The sequence below is a fragment of the Pleurotus ostreatus genome (assembly GCF_014466165.1).
Source record: "Pleurotus ostreatus strain PC9 chromosome Unknown scaffold_1, whole genome shotgun sequence".
NCBI lineage: Eukaryota > Fungi > Basidiomycota > Agaricomycetes > Agaricales > Pleurotaceae > Pleurotus > Pleurotus ostreatus.
In genome coordinates, this window is record NW_023503156.1 from 196,093 (window position 1) to 214,004 (window position 17,912).

General features: G+C 53.8%; 7 protein-coding genes across 7 annotated transcripts; 5 read left to right on the top strand and 2 right to left on the bottom strand.

The window, feature by feature from the left end:
• Positions 1–1,754: 1,754 nt before the first annotated feature.
• On the top strand, positions 1,755–3,342 carry PC9H_000049 (uncharacterized protein; the record flags this gene model as incomplete). Its single annotated transcript, XM_036769712.1, has 6 exons — positions 1,755–1,783; positions 1,952–2,077; positions 2,131–2,320; positions 2,373–2,631; positions 2,681–3,097; positions 3,161–3,342. The coding sequence occupies 6 exons, from the start codon at positions 1,755–1,757 to the stop codon at positions 3,340–3,342; spliced, it is 1,203 nt and encodes a 400-aa protein (XP_036635557.1).
• A 2,137-nt stretch (positions 3,343–5,479) lies between these two features.
• Positions 5,480–6,927, bottom strand: PC9H_000050 (uncharacterized protein; the record flags this gene model as incomplete). Its single annotated transcript, XM_036769713.1, has 4 exons — positions 5,480–5,599; positions 5,700–5,835; positions 5,911–6,061; positions 6,756–6,927. 4 exons carry the CDS (start codon positions 6,925–6,927, stop codon positions 5,480–5,482), a joined length of 579 nt encoding a protein of 192 aa, XP_036635558.1.
• Positions 6,928–7,274: 347 nt separating this feature from the next.
• Positions 7,275–8,278, top strand: PC9H_000051 (uncharacterized protein; the record flags this gene model as incomplete). The annotated part of the gene is made up of 2 exons (XM_036769714.1): positions 7,275–7,557; positions 7,650–8,278. 2 exons carry the CDS (start codon positions 7,275–7,277, stop codon positions 8,276–8,278), a joined length of 912 nt encoding a protein of 303 aa, XP_036635559.1.
• Positions 8,279–9,756: 1,478 nt separating this feature from the next.
• Positions 9,757–12,535, top strand: PC9H_000052 (uncharacterized protein; the record flags this gene model as incomplete). The annotated part of the gene is made up of 6 exons (XM_036769715.1): positions 9,757–9,964; positions 10,031–10,891; positions 10,942–11,095; positions 11,151–11,283; positions 11,337–12,147; positions 12,204–12,535. The coding sequence occupies 6 exons, from the start codon at positions 9,757–9,759 to the stop codon at positions 12,533–12,535; spliced, it is 2,499 nt and encodes an 832-aa protein (XP_036635560.1).
• A 307-nt stretch (positions 12,536–12,842) lies between these two features.
• Positions 12,843–13,346, bottom strand: PC9H_000053 (uncharacterized protein; the record flags this gene model as incomplete). Its single annotated transcript, XM_036769716.1, has 3 exons — positions 12,843–12,927; positions 12,981–13,127; positions 13,204–13,346. 3 exons carry the CDS (start codon positions 13,344–13,346, stop codon positions 12,843–12,845), a joined length of 375 nt encoding a protein of 124 aa, XP_036635561.1.
• Positions 13,347–13,965: 619 nt separating this feature from the next.
• Positions 13,966–14,751, top strand: PC9H_000054 (uncharacterized protein; the record flags this gene model as incomplete). Its single annotated transcript, XM_036769717.1, has 3 exons — positions 13,966–14,067; positions 14,137–14,292; positions 14,344–14,751. The coding sequence occupies 3 exons, from the start codon at positions 13,966–13,968 to the stop codon at positions 14,749–14,751; spliced, it is 666 nt and encodes a 221-aa protein (XP_036635562.1).
• A 428-nt stretch (positions 14,752–15,179) lies between these two features.
• On the top strand, positions 15,180–16,333 carry PC9H_000055 (uncharacterized protein; the record flags this gene model as incomplete). The annotated part of the gene is made up of 2 exons (XM_036769718.1): positions 15,180–15,346; positions 15,409–16,333. The coding sequence occupies 2 exons, from the start codon at positions 15,180–15,182 to the stop codon at positions 16,331–16,333; spliced, it is 1,092 nt and encodes a 363-aa protein (XP_036635563.1).
• Positions 16,334–17,912: the final 1,579 nt, after the last annotated feature.

Sequence of the window (17,912 nt, forward strand, 5' to 3'; positions counted from 1 at the left end):
GATACTACTCTCCTCCGTAGAGCCCAAGAAGCTGTTCAGATGCGCGCGGAGCATGTTACGGCCTTTGTCGAATTCTCGAATTCCCTTCCGGCAGCAACCACTCGAAGCTTCTCCGAGCTTGTCTGGGCCTGGGAGGCCGATCCAACGGAGACGAACCCATATCGAGCGACAGTAGAGACTGTCTCGCAAGCTAAAATACGACTGGAGCTTGCAGAAGAAGAGGCCGCGACGATTGCTCACGAAGATGGCCTGCCCGCTCATGACAGCGTCAGCCCTAGTGTATTCATTGCACAAGGCCTTGAGCTTGAGGAACAGCAAGCCCGTCTCCGAATCGACGCCAGCGCCCTTACTGCAAATGCGACCGAACATCAACGGACCCTAATAATTGAACGTCGAAATAGACTCGCGCGCCGCATAGCAACCTGGCGCAGTATCCAAGACATCTACATGCCCGGCGCCATGGCACACCGGTCCACGGAGCCCGCAAGCATTCTGGCGGAAGACGACGCACTTCGTCTTCCCTCCCAGACGCCGCTACAGATGCCGCTACAGACCACCACCCTTGCTGACTACGAGTGGCGGCTTCGGTATGGTCAGGCATTCGACTCACTGGCCGAACTCCGTCGACATTTGCTGGTGCTCAGCTCCATGTACCAGTCCAAGGACCGATACGTCCGAGGCCAACAGCATAATACCCGCAGTGTCGCCCTAGTCAAGAAAGTCCAGGCCCGCTCCAACTTCGCCGCTAGTAAATATCGCAGTGGCAGAGCAGCATTACTAATGTTATCGCCGGCGCTCGGAAAGTCTGATTGGCAGTCAATACTACGTCCCTTGCTCGACAGCGACATCCGTGGTTTGAAGGATGGTGAAGATGCCAGTAGCTCAGAGGGCCGCCGAACATTGTCATGGATATGGATGGCTCAACGGACGAATGACGCTGAGATGACAGAGGGCATGAACGAAGGTAAGCTAATGTTTCACTCAATTGTATGAACGACAGACTCAAATTGAGAAGCTCTCAGGATTGAGTGGTGCAAAGCACGTGCTAGAGCGCAACGGTGGCAAGAAGAGTGCATGTTATTGACTGAAGAAATGCGTAGAGTAGTACAATTTCATACATGGCAAGCGAAAGTTTGGGAGGATCGTGCGACAGCATCTACAAATGAAGGTGCTCGTGCCTATGCCTGGCGTCAGGAGAGCACACGTCAGACCCTGATATCTATGTGTCAGACGACGTGGAGGCATGTGGACAGATATATGCGGACAGGAGAGGGGGCTGTTGTTCCTGGCGAGGCTTTAATTGAGTCTTGTACACCGTCTACTACATCATAGATAGAGTACACCGTCTACTACATCATAGATAGAGAAATGAAAGCCATGCTTTGAGGCCATGCTGTCGTTAGTAACCTCACTACCAAAACAGTAAGGTACGGGATTCATAACCAGAGAAGTAGATCCATCGTAGATACAGCTCCCGATGGGTTCCCGGTTGGGGGAACAAGGCGCGGGAACGGCTGGGGGTGCCGTGGCTGGCAGTGGCGAAGGGGTGGTGCTCGCCTGTGGGAAAGGAAGGCAGGCAAAGAAGCCACCGACCGAGTGATACATCACGAAGCGCCCACACTGTACCTGTGGTCGTTGATGTATCACGGCCCCACCGTGGTTACGGTCTTTTATATATCCGTAGGACAGCTACAGGTGATCCCTCATCTTCCTCTCCCCGAGATCCTTTAACGCGGTCTGTGTTGATCTCAGTCATGCCTTACGTCGAGGAGACGGGAATCAAGTGAGTGAAAGGTCCAGGATTTGATATTGGACGCCAGAACACTGAAGCTTGCGCGCGGTTGAAGTACATTCCACAATGTCTCAATTGAAGGTGATTAATTCCGTCAAAGTTTGATGGTGCTGTAGTATTTGACTCGGGCGTAGCTATTATAGTCAAATTTGATTGTAGTTGGAGTCCGGGACCAACTGTCTCATTCCATGAGCTCACATGGGATGGCGAAATGGGAGAGGAACTGTTTGTGGCGAAAAAGTGCAGCAAGGCATTCCGATGGAAGCCGCGTCAACCTAAGGAACTGTGAGTGTCAAACTGTCCTCGTTGTTGCCACAAGATGCTATTGTGTTACATAGGGCGCTCAAGCGTGAAATTGTCATCAAATATGTCAAAGACGGATATGAACGAAATGACTTGGTGGTACCTTACTCTCTCATTGAAGAGATGGCTGAGCGAGCAGAGTACAACGTCAACGAAGAGGCTCACATCAAGATCAAACATACATTCTCATTTGGGGCGGCCACTTGCTGGTTCAAGGTGGAAAGGGTGAGCACAAAGTTTCTATTGTCTTGTATTGGCTGCTATAATAAGCACTTAGCGTCGAAGATACTCGCATGCTGGGCTGAGACTAAATTTCGTCCTTGAATTTGCGAATAGCGAAGACTGCCTTAGCTTCATACAACACGATCTCACAAAGACCAAGTACAAGTTGCCCTACTGTTTGTTTCGATCCCATGCTAACAGCGAGTTAAGGGAAATGGGGTATGATACCTTCTTACGGACACAGGATGACGAGTTTTCAATCCTCAAAACCGTGTGGCAAACCCTCACCCCTCTCGCTTCCAATTGTCTTAATGGTTCGCTTCCTTCAATCACTCTGTGACCATCACCTAAAGTTTCCTACAGCCCAAAGGGTTGCTATTCAGCGGCGTCTTCCGAAGTCCCAGTTTGAAGACGAATATCCCGAACCCGAGGCACAATTGATACGTCAACGTCAACAAACTTCCACTCAGCATAATCGTCCATGTTATCTCATACTACACCTTGCCGTAAGCTTCGCTGCATTCAATGACACGATAGGCGTGGATGTTGCTACTTGGAGTGCAATCAACGACCCACTCGCATTTATCCCTCCTTCCAATATTTTCTCGTCTCTCAAGCACTTCCATGTCAAGATCCCCTTGCCCACTCCTCCAAATTACAACTACAATTCTTCCCTTTCTGGCGAGCGGCTTCCCAAGGAACTCGCCCTTGCAATTTCCGAGCGCGGAATCTCGTTCTCAACGGACTCAAAACCTCCGGCGAATAATGTTGTACTTCGTAGTATGCACCACACAATCACCACTGAAGCTAGCATGAGAGGCATGTTTTTTTGGGGGGGCACAGTCGGTGGGAGGTACAATGGAGATGACCTTCGCGATATTAGCCCGTCCGTCCTCAACGACAGTGAAGACCTGCCCCTCAACGAAAATCCCCAGCAGGAGTTAGCCTCAGTTCCAGCGAACAGTGCAAGAATCCAGTATACGGTGGTAGGAACCAAGCGGCCCAAACCCAATGACTCAAAGTAATAGTAACACCCAAATGTAACACCCGATTGTGGGGTGTATTCAATCAACCACAGTTATACTTATACATAGCTTTGGCTTCGTGCTCCGAGATTCGGTATCTTAGTGCCAGCCCGAACGTTGACGATTATCAATTGATATTCACCAATTACCACCTCTCCGTCGGTATGTCCTCGCATCTGTGTTACGTCTGTGTATACATTATGATGAGGACTCGGAAACTGAGGAGACTGTAGTTATCGAGTAATAATGAAGCGACGTGCGCCCTTTCTCGAGGGGTTGAGCCGGGGGAACAAGACACCGCCCAAATCCCGCATGTTCTAGCCTGGAATGCGTGTCTCGCCTTCATACGTGCACCAGCACCAAAGCCACGCCGTTTGAGGACGACTTGCTGTGTAGCACAAGGCTATTCATTGTTGACTCCAGCAGTAGCAAAAGCATCGCTGTGAGCGACTCACTAACGGAACTTGCACATCCAGAGGCTCTGTTCCTCTCTATCCCCTCTCTACGTGTACGACCTACCCCTTGTTCGCACGACTGGAGGTAGTCTTCCGTCTCTGGTGGGCTTGGTCTCTGGTGCTATGAAACGGGACTATGGCGAGAAAGCCGGCGGAGGAGCGAGCCGATTGCTTGCCGTGCTCTACGCTCTACGCTCTTGGGGACGATATCGCGGGCACTGGCATAATGCGCAATTCGAGCGACGAGGCGTCCCGTCCCGTTATTTTATTTCCAATCGAGCAGGCGAGCGAGAGCGGGTACTCCGCGCACAAGATAGTCGGCGAAGGAGACGACTGTATGTCGATGAAAACTCCAGCATGGGCACGAGTGAGCTGATTCGGTTGGCGCGTGGCGGATGGGGGGCTGATCGAAAAAGGGACGATCCATTGTCTGACACCTTCGCTCAACTGTCCTCATTGTCGGTATAGACGAGCACTCAGCGCTCGTGCTGGCTCAAAGAGGAACACAAATCCAAAGACGTCCTATCATCACCGCATTCCCGGCCGATCTGCCTTCCGCTATCCCTCTCCAACTTGTATCAACACTCAGCAATGTACGATGTTCGTTTGTTTCGGGTTCGGGATAGAGGCAGACGGTAAGCCACATCCTCCAGAATTTTCCCAGGTCCAAAGCTGACATCTTCATGGTATCAGACATATGTACAACACACCTCAAACCGCGGACGGCTTTCGAGGCTGATACATGTGAACTCCAGCTCCATCGCACAGAGCATGCGCGTGAACGCTTTACGACTCACCCTGAGCTCGTTTTCCATTCTTCGAAAAGTACCACCCACGGTCACCCCTGCCCGCAACACTGTTGACTCAAGCAGTCAGCAGTCAGCAGTCAGTATTACTTACTCGGGGTTTGACTAGGAACTCCAGGCGAAGAAGTTACGGATGAGAGAGGTGGGTGATTCCTCGTTCACCGAGCAGGTCGTTGGTGCGTCCTTCACCGCGTGTGGCAGAGCATCTCCATGTCCTGATGCTTATATTTTTCGCCACAGACAGCCGCGCCAGTGGCAGTCTCCGTTCCACTGGATACGAACCACGGAGAAACGCACGGAAGCGTCAACCACTTGATGACACGCCTCACGACGTACGCAAGGCCCAGCTGCATCAGCGAACTGCATACGACGAAGGAATCCGGGCGCGTTCGGGAGAAACGCGGCGAGCCCAAGGCGTACGCGTGAACGTTCAAACGTTCAAACCTTCGTGCCACAGAGGCGCGGCATACCCCGCCAGCGCTCAGCCCTCAAGGCCTCAAAGCTCTCGCTCCCTGCTCCCTGCTTCCTCAACGAACGGCTATGCGAACACGTACCCCACACCTTCCGCTCTCTGCGGCCTGCTCGAGTCCCAAGACCTGCGCTCCGCATTTGGAGATGTGTACGTATACGTATACATCCACGCGCGTTCTCTACCTCTCCGCTGGTTTGGTCGCGAGGCGATGCAGCTCCCTCTACCTCTGTCGTCCCGCAGCCTCCGCCTCTCCACTCCACGTCGAGTTCCCGCTGGACGCCAGAGGCCTGAGGCCCACAACGCGACATCCTGCGCACTGTCCCGCCGCATATTCATATTTTGCATACTGGTTTTCGTACATCGCCGCCACCGTCTTACCGTCTTTTTGGATAATGGAATAACGATCACAAATATTCGTGACACCATCCGCCAGAGAGACAGCGCGTAAAGCGGAGGCAGTCCTCGCTATCCCCGAATTCCAGCACGGCATTCGCTCGCACAGAAAGACCCGGGTAGTATCGATGCTGCATAAGTACAAGCGCCTATCTCAGCGCGTGATACAAGGCGATAGGAAACCGAGTGCTCACCATTCTCACTCTGAACGAGCAAGTGGCGTCCCCGAACGAGAATGCGCGCGCGGTCTCGGTCATATGCTGCTCCCTCCGCCAACTCTCTGATGACATCATAGGATGGCATCACAGCGTCACTTCGCTCATGTTTATCTTTGGTATATTGGATGACGACGTCGCCCTCGAGCACCCTATCCAAATCGATGAGGTCATGTCGCTACGAGCAGCACAGTCCAGTATCTCGTTAATCATTAATCATGGCTCACAGTAGCTTAGGGCGATGGGGCATCCACCGGAATGCCTTGGCGCACTTTCGCGTTACGAACAGCCGTTCTGGCTTATTGCACCACCAGTTGTGCCCGTGGAGCGCGACAGTCGCACCCGCCCCCCAACTACAGTCAAATTCAACTTGAATCTCTGTGCCCGAGTTGAATATTTAAATTTTGGATCCTACAGCGCTAGCGCGTTTTCATCGAATTACGCACCTTCAATGGAGACATCGTATGACGTCCTGCAAGGCGCGGAAGCTTCAGCGTCCTCGCCCCAGATCGCACATCCTGGACGGTGTACTGCGCGATTCCTGTCTCCGGGTCGTAAGGCATGACTAGATCGACGCTGAGTGCGTTGGACGGGAGATTCGGGGAGGGAAGACGAAGGATCAAACGGAGGGGTGTCCGGGACTGCTGCATCTAAGCATAAGCATATAAGTAGCTGGCTCACCACAGCCTCACTACGGATGCCGTCTGCGTCGCATGCCTGATTGGCGCGAACCACAAGCCCCTTCATCTGATGTGACCCTTAGACGTCATAGGCTTGCTCCCTATGCCAAACACACCCCACAGAGTGCGTATCGTATCGCCATCCCATCTTCCCGATTCCTGCGGGCTCCACTCCACTCGGCGAGGCCGCAGTTAGACGAGACGGTCCTGCCACTTCGTGGTCGAACCAGATGATGGATCGCACGGCTCTAGCGAAAGTCTCCCGAGGCCCGTCCGCGTCAGCACCGTCACCCTATTGCATTGCATCTCGCTTCGGTCAGAGTACAACTCGCTGGTGACCGCGGGAGAGTCCGTCTTCGTATCTCTCAGCTAAATCTAAATCTAGGACTCACCATGCCCACTCGTCTCATTCTGGCGATCAGGACAACGAAGACGGAGGCCTGTGTCTCGATGATTTATAGTGATTTGTGTCGAAGATGGTCGATGCGATTGCAGCAGGATCCGGGACCGCAGGTGTTCGATTATATTGTCATTGACGCGCCAGAGGGGAGTGGTGTAGGACATTGCTGTGCGCGCGAATTGGAGAGCGACTCGTTGAACGAGGTTTGCGCGATAAGGACGAAGGCGTGACTGCGGCGGTGCTGCTGACGCAGACGCGTGGCCTCGTAACCTGGAAGATACTTTGCACAAGGTACAAGGAGGAAAGAAGTCAGCAACTTTAGACTTTAGACTTGAGCTTGAACTTGAGGCCTTGAGGGCGGCAACATCTCCGAATCAGCCAGCACAGAGACGATATTCGCACGATCAACAATATCCTCTCACGATCAACAAAGCCAATGATCAACGCAGCCCTCACCAAGCCCCATGCTTTTCCCCTCTTACATACTTGCACTCGGGCTAACGCGTCGAGAATGTCGTCAATGTCGCGGCTGCAGCGCCTGCGCCTGCGCCTCGGCCGCTCACTAGACCTTCCCAAAATCCGCCCGATGCGCACCCCTTTGACCGCGTTCAGACGCCAATCGTCGCTGCAGTGCCAACCGCGGCCCATTCATATTCCGACGCGATGCTACAACTCAGTCCCGCCCCCGCCGCCCCCACCACTCCCGCCACCCCCGCTAGGCCCGCGACCCACCAACAGGCTTCTCCACAGAGCAGATGGGACGCCGCGCTCCAAGCTGGCGGGGCTCGCAATAGGTACGTATCTTCCTCCCTCTTACCTAACGTCCTCCCTCTTACCTACCATCCGCTTTTCAATTCGAACTTGCACCGTCTTCGCGTGTACGTAGCCGCCGCCGCGACGCTCGCCTTCCTCCTGTACGAAGCCCTCGCCGTGATCGACGAGCTCGACCACGGCATCCACCTCCTCGCGGCCCTCCTGCACGTCCAGCGCGCCGACTACCGCCTCTTCGCCGCCACCGACCTCTCCGACCCTCCCCAACTACTGCGGCTCTACCGCGCCCTCCAAGCGGCGGTCAACCCCGCGCTGGAGGACATATACGGCGAAGTGGATAAACTGCTGCTGCTGCGCGAAGGCGATGAAGATGGAGATGAAAATGCGGGTAACGATAAGGAGGTATATGAGGAGGTTTATGAGGAGGTGTGTGCGGTGCTGAGGGACGCGTGCGCGGGCGTGCACGCGATTTTGCACGATCCGCTCGAAGAGGCGCACGAGCTTGCGGCGGCGGCGAAGATCGTGGGCCTGCTGGACCAGTCGTGCGCGGAGCTGCTGGGGATCCTCCGGCGGCGCGCGGAGGCAGAAGTGGCTGCACAGACGGAGGCGCAGGCGAGTGCGGGTGTGGGAGTGAGGGATGTGGGGGAGAGGGATGTGGGTGTGGGGCATGCGGCCGATTCGCGGCGGCGGACGGCGGGGGAGGAGGTAGGGGAGGCAGGGGAGGAGTACGAGGTGGTTGGGTAGATATGTGCAGATACGGCAGATATGCGTGCATGTACCATGTACCATGTACCGGCTTCCGAATTCCGACGCTTCTCCTTCCCCTCACATTGCACATTGTCGGATTGCACTCAACACCGAGAACACTCAGGACACTCAGGACATCAATGAGGTGGGGCGGAGGGCGGTTACATTGCATGGGAGGTCCAAGGTCCAGCACATGCGTGACGCTCGCGCGCAGCGCCGGATTCAAACCAGAGTCCCCGATTCCACGATTCCACGATTCCACGACCGATTCCTTCCCTTCTCTTCCTTCTCTTCCTTCTCTTGGGGAATCAGTCGTGGAATCGGGGACTCTGGTTGAATTTGTGCGGTCGTATATTCATATATCATATCCGACGTCCTAATGACCTCTGTCAGTGTGTCACCCCAGCGCCAGCGCCGTCGATCATTCCATTCCATTCCCTTCCCCTCGCCCTCGCCGTACGACGATTCTGGCATTCAGGCCCGGGCACCCGCGTCCTCCAGCTTGTCGAAGGCGTCGTTCCACGCATGTTGTTCAACGACATTATTCATTCTGAAGAAGCGACTTGAGGGGGCTTCGACGGCACAAACTTGTGGTGGTTATCCGTAATTGCGAACAAAGAACAAAGAACGAAGAACGAAGCAACCTTCACCGCATGCTTTCCGACTTCAGCGCTGCCGCCGGCTGCTATCGGTAACCCACGCACACCCACGCACACCCACGCCGATCGTACAGCCGAAGCAATGTGCAATGTATAAGGGAGCATACGGCTTCGACTTCGACGCTTCGACGCTCGTGCCTTCTGCCTTCTGGAGTGAGCGGCTGATTGGACAGAATGCAGCGTGCACGGTCTTCTGGTGTTGGCTGGGAGGTACGCCTGAGAGGACGCGGTCGCTGCGTCGGCGAAAGGACACTCTAGCGTTGATCCAGCGAGGTAGAGTATATGCCCTATCTCTTAGTGGCGAGCTCACGCATACCAGATTGCAGATTGTAGAGCCCGGCGCCTGTGGTAGGACTTGCGCATCCGACAGCGTTAACAGGCGACGTACAGTATACTCAACACATCTGGAAATGTAGTTGCATCGGTGGTTGCTGGGTATATAGCTAGGTATGAGGGTAACTTTGATGATAATTTTGGATGCATTGATAGTGTCTCGCTTCGTAGCGGTGTGGTACTTGCACTCGTTGGCGGCAGGGAGCGCTGTACATGGATCGTGTTTTTAACTCCGATACGCATTCCGACAAACAACTGTGGCCCAATTTGGAATCAACTTGTTCGTTCTTAGTACTTACCACCAAGCCACTTGCACTTGCCACTTCGTGTCCATTGTTTGATTGTGGCCATTTCCGGTGAGTATATACTCTTCTGAGAGCGCGAGTTCTCTTCTGCAATTAATTTACCACCACGGCTCATTGTATTATCTCCCAGACTACACCAGTGAAGAAGACGAAACCACCTGCAGTCAATAGACGACAGATGTCCGACATAATCGACCGCACTGGCTACCTGAATCCATCGGCGACTTTCAGCTCGCTACGGCTACACAAATCCACGACTAGGGGATTCGCCACCATCCTGAACGACAAGGAGCTCCTTCAACTGGTAAACCAGTTTCGCGCCACCGGACAGACAGATTACGCCCTTCTCGCGCAACTGCTGAGTCGTGCGAGTGTTCTCATACGCGGTACGTATACACTAACACTCCACCGATCGTCTGCTGTACTGTACTGACACTTGGCTTTTGTCAAAGTTAAATACGCCAAAGGCAAGGATCTCGTAGTCTTCCGTGACAACCATTCGCGCCCGCCGAAGTACCATCCGAATGACACCGAAGCGGGCGCCCCCGATTTGGTGGGCTTGCTGGAAGCTATCAGCCTCCTTCTTGATGACGACGAGACGGCGCGCATTCCCTGGCACCATATACTAACTATCATCGAAGAAAAAGGCAAGGCCGACAGGAAGGACGCACCACGTCAATCTGTACCCTATTTGGCGTCCGCGAACCAGGCTCGCCCCGACTTGGTTGGGATGTACGGGGTTGCTATCTCACCCGTTGGCTACGCCATTCAGTACAGCTGCCCTGCGGGCCTCCACACGTCCGAGGAATTCCCTTGGTCTGACCTCGTTCCGCTGGTCTCGTATGTCTACACGCTCTACGTTCCGCACCCAGACTTCGCAACCCGAGACCCGAGCGTGACTCTGGCTGATACTGGCGATGTCCTCGGGCCTCCCGCTTGGAATATACGCGATGGCGACAAAGTGTACGAGAACTGTGTTGTCAGAGTCGTTGGAGACCCGTGGCACCGGATGACTTGGGTAGCGAAAGTTGGCGATACGCCGATTACGATCAAGGACTCGTATCGCGATGTTCGTTCCAGCTTTAGGGAAGGCGAGCTGTACGACATCCTCCACAAGGAAGGCCCCGCCCCTGGATTCTTGCGCGTCAAGAAAGAATACGAAGTTCAATGGAAGCGCGGTTGTCCCATCACGGTGACGGTCGACAGCACCACGCGCATCAAGACTCGACTGATCATGCATACCTGGGGAGAATCCCTGCGAAAATGCCCCAGTCTCGTTGATTTCCTCAAATGCATGTACGACATCCTCGAAGGTGAGCTATATTCATATTGGGCTATTTCTCGCGTGCTAAACGACGTACAGCTCACCGCTGGGCGGTGATGGAGCGCAATATCATCCATCGCGATATCAGTCACGGCAACATCTTCGTTCAGGCGGAAGACTTCAAGGGCGAAGATGAGGAGGAATTCAAGGGGACTGAATATCGCCCGATCTTCGTCAACGAGATAATTGAGAAGTACGTTTGTCACCATTGGCTGTCCTGCTTGTTAATGTCTTCCCGACGAATTCAGGCAAGCAAACGCCGATCCCATGGCTCGTCTTGGAGACCTGGACAATGCAGCGGAGCTGGATCGAAAGGCGTCGGTATCACCTTCATTCGTCGCAAGGAGAGACACCATCGATGAACCCTTGCGTTATCGTACCGTGAGTTCTTCCACGGAGGGCATCGGGAGGCTCCTGACTAACTCGACATGCAGGGAACACCGAGGTTCATCGCTCGTTCGCCTGCACTTGGCTGTCTGCTTGTGGCTGACATCAAGTTCCCCAGTATGCCAGAGTTGCCAATTCATCTTGCCGATCGATACGCCCAGGTGTACTCCAACGATCGCTCTGGCTTGCGGACATTCTGTGACGATGGCCCCACTCGTCATGGCGGTGTTTATACCAAGGAAATGGAAAGGAAGCACAAGAAAAACCGCAAGCTGTGTAAAACGCAGTTTGAGCACCGTCCTCGGCATGATGCAGAGTCGGTTTTCTGGTGCATTGTAGTGTTCTTGCTCCTTGCTGTCCCATTGGACAGCGCGCCAGAAGACCCCCTGGCGCTCGATGATCCCGACGAGTTCGGACTCACCTGCGCATGGAAATGCATCGCCAATCACGAGATCGGTGGACCTCACGATTCGGGAGATAGTAGGTTGGGTTTACTCCGCAGGCCAAGATGGGACGGGTGGCTGCACCCAGAGCTCGCTCACGTTGAAGACTTTCTCCTGGATCTGGCAGATCAAATCAGCCCAGAGTGGGGCCTCATTGAGCCGGCACCTCCCCCCCTCCACCTTCACGAAGCGATGCAGCGGATCATCCTCCAATACATCGACCTCTGGAAGACGCAGAACAAGGACGTCCAATTTGATATAGGGCGAATCCGGCCAACAGGAATCCCGGACAATCAAATAATGCCTCAGGTATCACATAAACCCAGCGTCAATGGACAGCTCGTCGCCGCGGGCTCGCTCAGGCTGAAGCGACAGTCGAACCAGCTTGGACCGAAGGAGGAATCCCAAGCAAAGAGTACGAGCTACTACTTTTCATTTAGTGACTCTCTCTGACCATTCTTCTATGCATAGGACGCCGAATCACAATGCAGGGCACAGATTCATACAAGGTAGTCCCTCAGAGCCTCCCGCCATCGCCACGCTTCAAGGGGCGCCGGATAACGAGGCAGGGCACCGAGTCGTACGAGAAGGACACAGCATCATACAAGGAAGTCCCTCAGAGCCTCCCGCTATCGCCACGCTTCCTTCCGGGATGCCAGCTTCCCCTCGAATACTCGCCAGATGCGGATACATTCACGAAAAGCCTTCCTTCCACGCCAGCGTCGCTTTCCACAAACCTTCTTCGTCTCTCACCAACTTCAGATCCGCAGACACTCGATACTGATAGTGATGCAGAAGCCTAATGCATCTCCGAAGGTCTATGCTCTTGATTGTTTTGTTATACATTTCACAGTATCCTGTCGCACCGCCTCGTCTTTCACCATGTCCACCTCCTGTGTACTTGTATATTTTGTGTGTGATACATACCGAATTATGTATATTTATCCCGCTTGATAGGCGAGGGCATCGTATTCTTAAAATTGGGGAATACGTAGGTCATCATAAATCACTAGCTTCAGAATGGTAAGAGGTACTTAGACGGCATTACTCTTCTCTCTCCCGATGTGGCCTTGTCCCCCCCTTTACTCCTAATATACAATTGTGCTTAGTCTAGTCGTCGTGCTTTCCGACATCTCCAGACCACAGATCGAGCACGATTAGACCTACATCGGGATAGTAATATGAGGACCGCCAGCTATCAATCATGAATCAGCAGTGGCGATGAAAAATTAGAACCTGAACACCCACTCCCTCACAAACCAGCGGCGAGCGCGCACGTTCGTTTTAGCCGCGTTCCTGAGTGTTTCCGAGCGATAGCACTCCTCCGTGAGTATCTGCGCAAGAGTCCACGTTGAGAGGGATATCCATTTCAGTCGCTTCGTCAGCCACGGATCTCTGAGGGAGGAGGAACGCGAGGAAAACGCGTAGATCGTGAGTGCAGATCTGACACTGATCGTACACGAAGACATACCGGATGCGCTGGAGCTCAAATGCGCCGCCTGCGTTCAGATCCCGGAGATCCAGCCTCTCGAACCGATGGTCCATCGCGACGTCGTAGAACAGCCGGTTTACGTCCCGGATGAACAGGATATTGTTGGTGCCCTGGTCGGCCATGTATCACCTGACAGTATTGCACCAGATCTCCGGCGGCAGTTCTGGATAGGTGGCAGGTTCCATGGCTAATGGTGGTTGAAGGAGCAGTTCAGTCAGGGGACAGTCTGACACTCGCAGTTCCTTAGGTTGACGCGGCTTCCCCGCAGACCCACCTTACTCGTTCTGATAGTGACATTGAGTCGTCGCCGCACATCGAATCATGATACTCGATCCTTGAGGACGCTATGGCGGAGGAGAGGCGTGCTGAATCTTGACAGTCGACGCGTTGAAGTAGGATCTCCGTGACACTCTGTCACAGATCTCGGGTGGCCAGCATGACTGGGGAAAAGCTTGGTTGTAGACTAGGACGTCGTATACGCCCTTGCGACATACCTTCTGTGGAGATTTCACAGCCATTCACATCCAACAACTCAGATAGCGGCAAGTACCATTTTCCAGCACGCCTCTCCATTGCTGTCCCTCATGATAGGTCATTGGACATCAGCAAACTTCGGGCATGTGATATATGGTACACGCAGAGGCCTCGGGTTGTCCTTGCATACTTCCATACAGTAAGTTCTTTCTTTGATTTCAGACGAAACTCTAGGTAGTTGAGACGTCAGAAAAAGTCCCCAGCACGATGAGCAAGCATGCCAAGGTTCTTAGCCGCCGATCTCACGTAGTTGGACAGAAGAATGCGAAGAGTCAGAATCCGCTCATTGGGTCTATTTCTACGCGGCCTGTCAAAGCCGCACCATACTCGAGACTATCATCTACCGCGTCGAAGTATTGAATCCGAGTTTACTACCAGCCATCTGGACTGGATGCTATCGAAGAACTTTGCTGTGACTTTGGAGATAGCAGAGGGTGGTACAACGGCGCACGTCTTTCCGTCACACCGCCTAGCTCCAAGCCGATCGACGTAGATGCGAATACCTACACGTTGGGCTGGTTGCCCTACTTAATTGTAAGTACTAATCGCCGAGTAATCGCGGTAGAGACTCATGGTTACATATAGGACGATCCTTTGGCAATCGACGGTGCTGGTATTCTCATTGGCTTTGAGGATGGGCACCTGATCGGTGAAGACCTAAAACACAAGCAAGCAATGTATCTCGCAGCGAACACGAAGGGGAACAGCTACACTTACGTATACACACCCAATGGTAGCATCGTCTACCGGCTCTGGAAACACGACCACAGGGATGACTATGTCAGACATAGTCAAGTCGAAAGGAGCAAGGATGCGATTTGCGCAGGCGAATTTCGGGTGTCGCAGGCAGGCCATATAGAGAGTGTCGTCTTGATGAAGAACGATTCGGGCGAGTATGACAAGCCTACGGGAGGCAAATGCCTTGCCCGCATCTCGGAGAAATTGGAGAGCATGGGTATCACAACGAATGATATTGATTGGTACTGGAAGTGACGATCTCAACGCTTTTGAGGGGTCAGAAATGAGAAAAGAAATCTACCTTGTACTGTTATTGATTCTAAATGCTTGTTAGCTAGCTACTGTGCTCTGTACACATACACCCTTGTATTTGATCGACATACGAAAGTCGTGAGGGCGAACATGGATCGACGAACAGAGAAACAAGAAAGGAGCAAATATCAGCAGTGTTGGGCACTCATGTACTATCAGAACATATCGTTGTGACGTTGTCTGTCTTGGAATTGGCACCCCTGCGTCACGTGACTGCATAATAAGTCAAGCATCGTCAGGAACTGTTTTGAGGTCTGACTCACAGTATTTGCAGCCGGCCTCGTTTTCCCTAACTACGACCTTCATTACGCTCGAACGATGGGGCAGTACTTCAAGTTGTACGTCCCCGAAAAACATACACTGACTTCTCCATGTATCCTGCTCATCACACGCGTACCAATCGCAGCATAAACTTCGACAAGCGCCAGATCCGGACGCTGGGCAACTTCCCCGGGTTTACAGGCTTCGGAGTCATCAAGAATCTCATGCTGCCGCGCCCATTCCCCGCGCTCGACACCGTGTTCTCCAGCATCTTCCCGTAAGGTCTGCTTTCTCACAGCGGAGTGTATGTCTAACGATAGGCAATTGCTGTTTTTACAGCGGACATAATCTCGCTGCAGCAGCATCGTTTAACAAGCCCGCCCTCGGCCGCCTAGGCACGCTACCCACCGAGCTCCTCGTATATATCTTCAATCTCTCAGACTTCGACGGCGCAGCGATGCTCGGCGCCACCCACGCACACCTCTTCGTCATCGGATACGCGAGCATCCGCGCACGCATCCAGTCTGTCAAGCCGCGCACTAGCTGGGCGTACGACCGCATCATCTGCTTTGGCGACTGGGCGTGCACGCTCCCGCATGGGTTCCTCTCAGACGCGGAGAAGCACCGGCTCATGCGCTGGCGGATTGCGCACAAGGACACCCTCGATATAGGCATGGGCGCGCCGCTCGACGCCCTCCCTGAACGCACGGAGACCGAGACCGCAGAGGAGCGCGAGGAGCGCAAGCACGAGGTCGCGGGATACGAGGACCAGAGCTTCCACCTGGCTGCGTACGCGAGCGGGATGTTGCGGTACGAACTGAACTCGAGCAGCTCCTACCCTTCGCTCTCCGCCAAACTCGTGCGCAGGGCACACACCTCCCCCGTGGACCAGCGCCGCATCCGGGGGCTTGAGGATACGCTTTGGCGCGTCGCTGATCGCGAGCTGAGGAGTCCGCGTGACGACGAGCTGCGCGAGGCCGTGCTCGTCAATGCTACGAAGCGTGAGTTTGTGTGGGCGCGGGGCAGGGAGGAGGGCGGGCGCGGGGAAATGACGATTGAGATTGCGCTTGCGGTGCTGACGATCTGGGCGGGGGAGGATGGGGATGGTGAACCGGACGAGAAGAGGTATACACTGGAGGGGGAGTGGGCGGGCGATCGGCTGGCAATTGTGTCGCAGGAGGAGGCGGAGAGGCTGATGCAAACAGAGGAGGGCTGGACGGAGAAGAAGGTGAAGTGGGAGGACACCTGGCTGTGCGACCTCTGAGGTCCAATACTGTTCAATTGTTATCGTCGTCCTAGCGCATGGCTGACTGAGAACATACAAGGTGCTATCTTACCCACCCCATATACACTCAAGTCTCCGATCTGCCTGTGTGTAGGACGCGCTACCACTCCTCGAAACATCAATACGTATACTCCCTGCGCAACAACGCGAAGGACGTACCACGCAGCGTGGTGGTGTGCAGAGGAGGCAGATGAATTGATCGATAACGTCGATTCTGAAAGTGCTTCCCATGTCGCTCCAGGAAGTACAGACTGTTGCACTGGGGCCATCGTGAGGCGCAAGGGTTACCCACCTCAGAGCCCTCGATACAGGCGACATCCAACGTTGACCTGCGGGTTTCGCCTCTAGGAATGCGTCTCCTAGAGGAAGGTGGTAAAGGCGGCACATATGCGACCTGTCGCTGCATCCCGTACCTGCGTACACTAGCTTGAGGAAATGGGCATGCGGCAGAAGACTGAGAGGTCGAGTGTCGGATTGCCCACGGCGCCGGGTGGCGGCAACGAGTCGCGCATGAACTTTCTGCGTTCACCATGGATTCTGATTCAACACCACCCTTCCAAGTCGCATCGTACCTCGCAGATCCATTTAGTCTCCGTGCCCAGCAGCATCCACCTTCCTCGCAAGCACGAGAGAAACGGTCAAGCCTCCTCGACGTCTTATCAGATCGAGCTCACCTGTGACAGCTGCTGCGTTATTGGAATTCTAACGCGCTCAAAATGCAAGGGGCGGGTGAACCGCGGTCGACAACGATGCAGACATGGCGATCCTGAGGCTTGGGTTTCGTTGAAGCATCGGGCGTCAGGAATTGCTGGGCACCCCTGACAAACAAAGGAAATAACGCGCAGACGCGTTGAATCTTTGAGGTTGAGTCAACCTCGCAAACAGCCAAGTAAGTACCGATTCCAGTTTCACAGACTTGCGGACGTTAACTGCGGATCATCACATAGTCTGGATCATATGATGATACCAACATTGCGCCAGTTGAGATCTGCAAGGGCTTCTGGGTACGCCACGCGATTCGTAAGAACAATACAATCAATGTTGGCGCCACCCCTTGCTCCCCTCGTAGGTGCTTACCTTTGCCATCGTCGGGGACGTACTATTTTCCACGAGGCGACCCACTTTCACTACATTGACGCTACAAATACCGTTATCATGGGGAGGAACCATGAACTTGATGAAGACTATGGTGAGAGCTTCTGCAGGGGTTTGGCAACCTGCAGATCTTGGGCATAACGCCGACAACTACGCCTTCTTCACTGACTACCTGGGCGGAGCGATCTTCCACTACTTGAATAGTAATTCCATGGTTCAGATTGCGGTTCTAGGATGAGACGAATATCATTGATCGGTGAGTTTCCCAAAGATGCTTGAGGGATCCGGTTCCTTTTCATGCTGTGTCTATCGTCTAAACTTGTACACGACAGCAAGAATGCCTCACCGGTAGAGTATCATCGTAATTCCTGAAGACAACGATTATCGGCACCGTGTCGAGACTTGAGCTTGAGTTTCAACACGCTCGCTGTATCCCAGAGGATTTTCAGTGAAAATTTGCTAT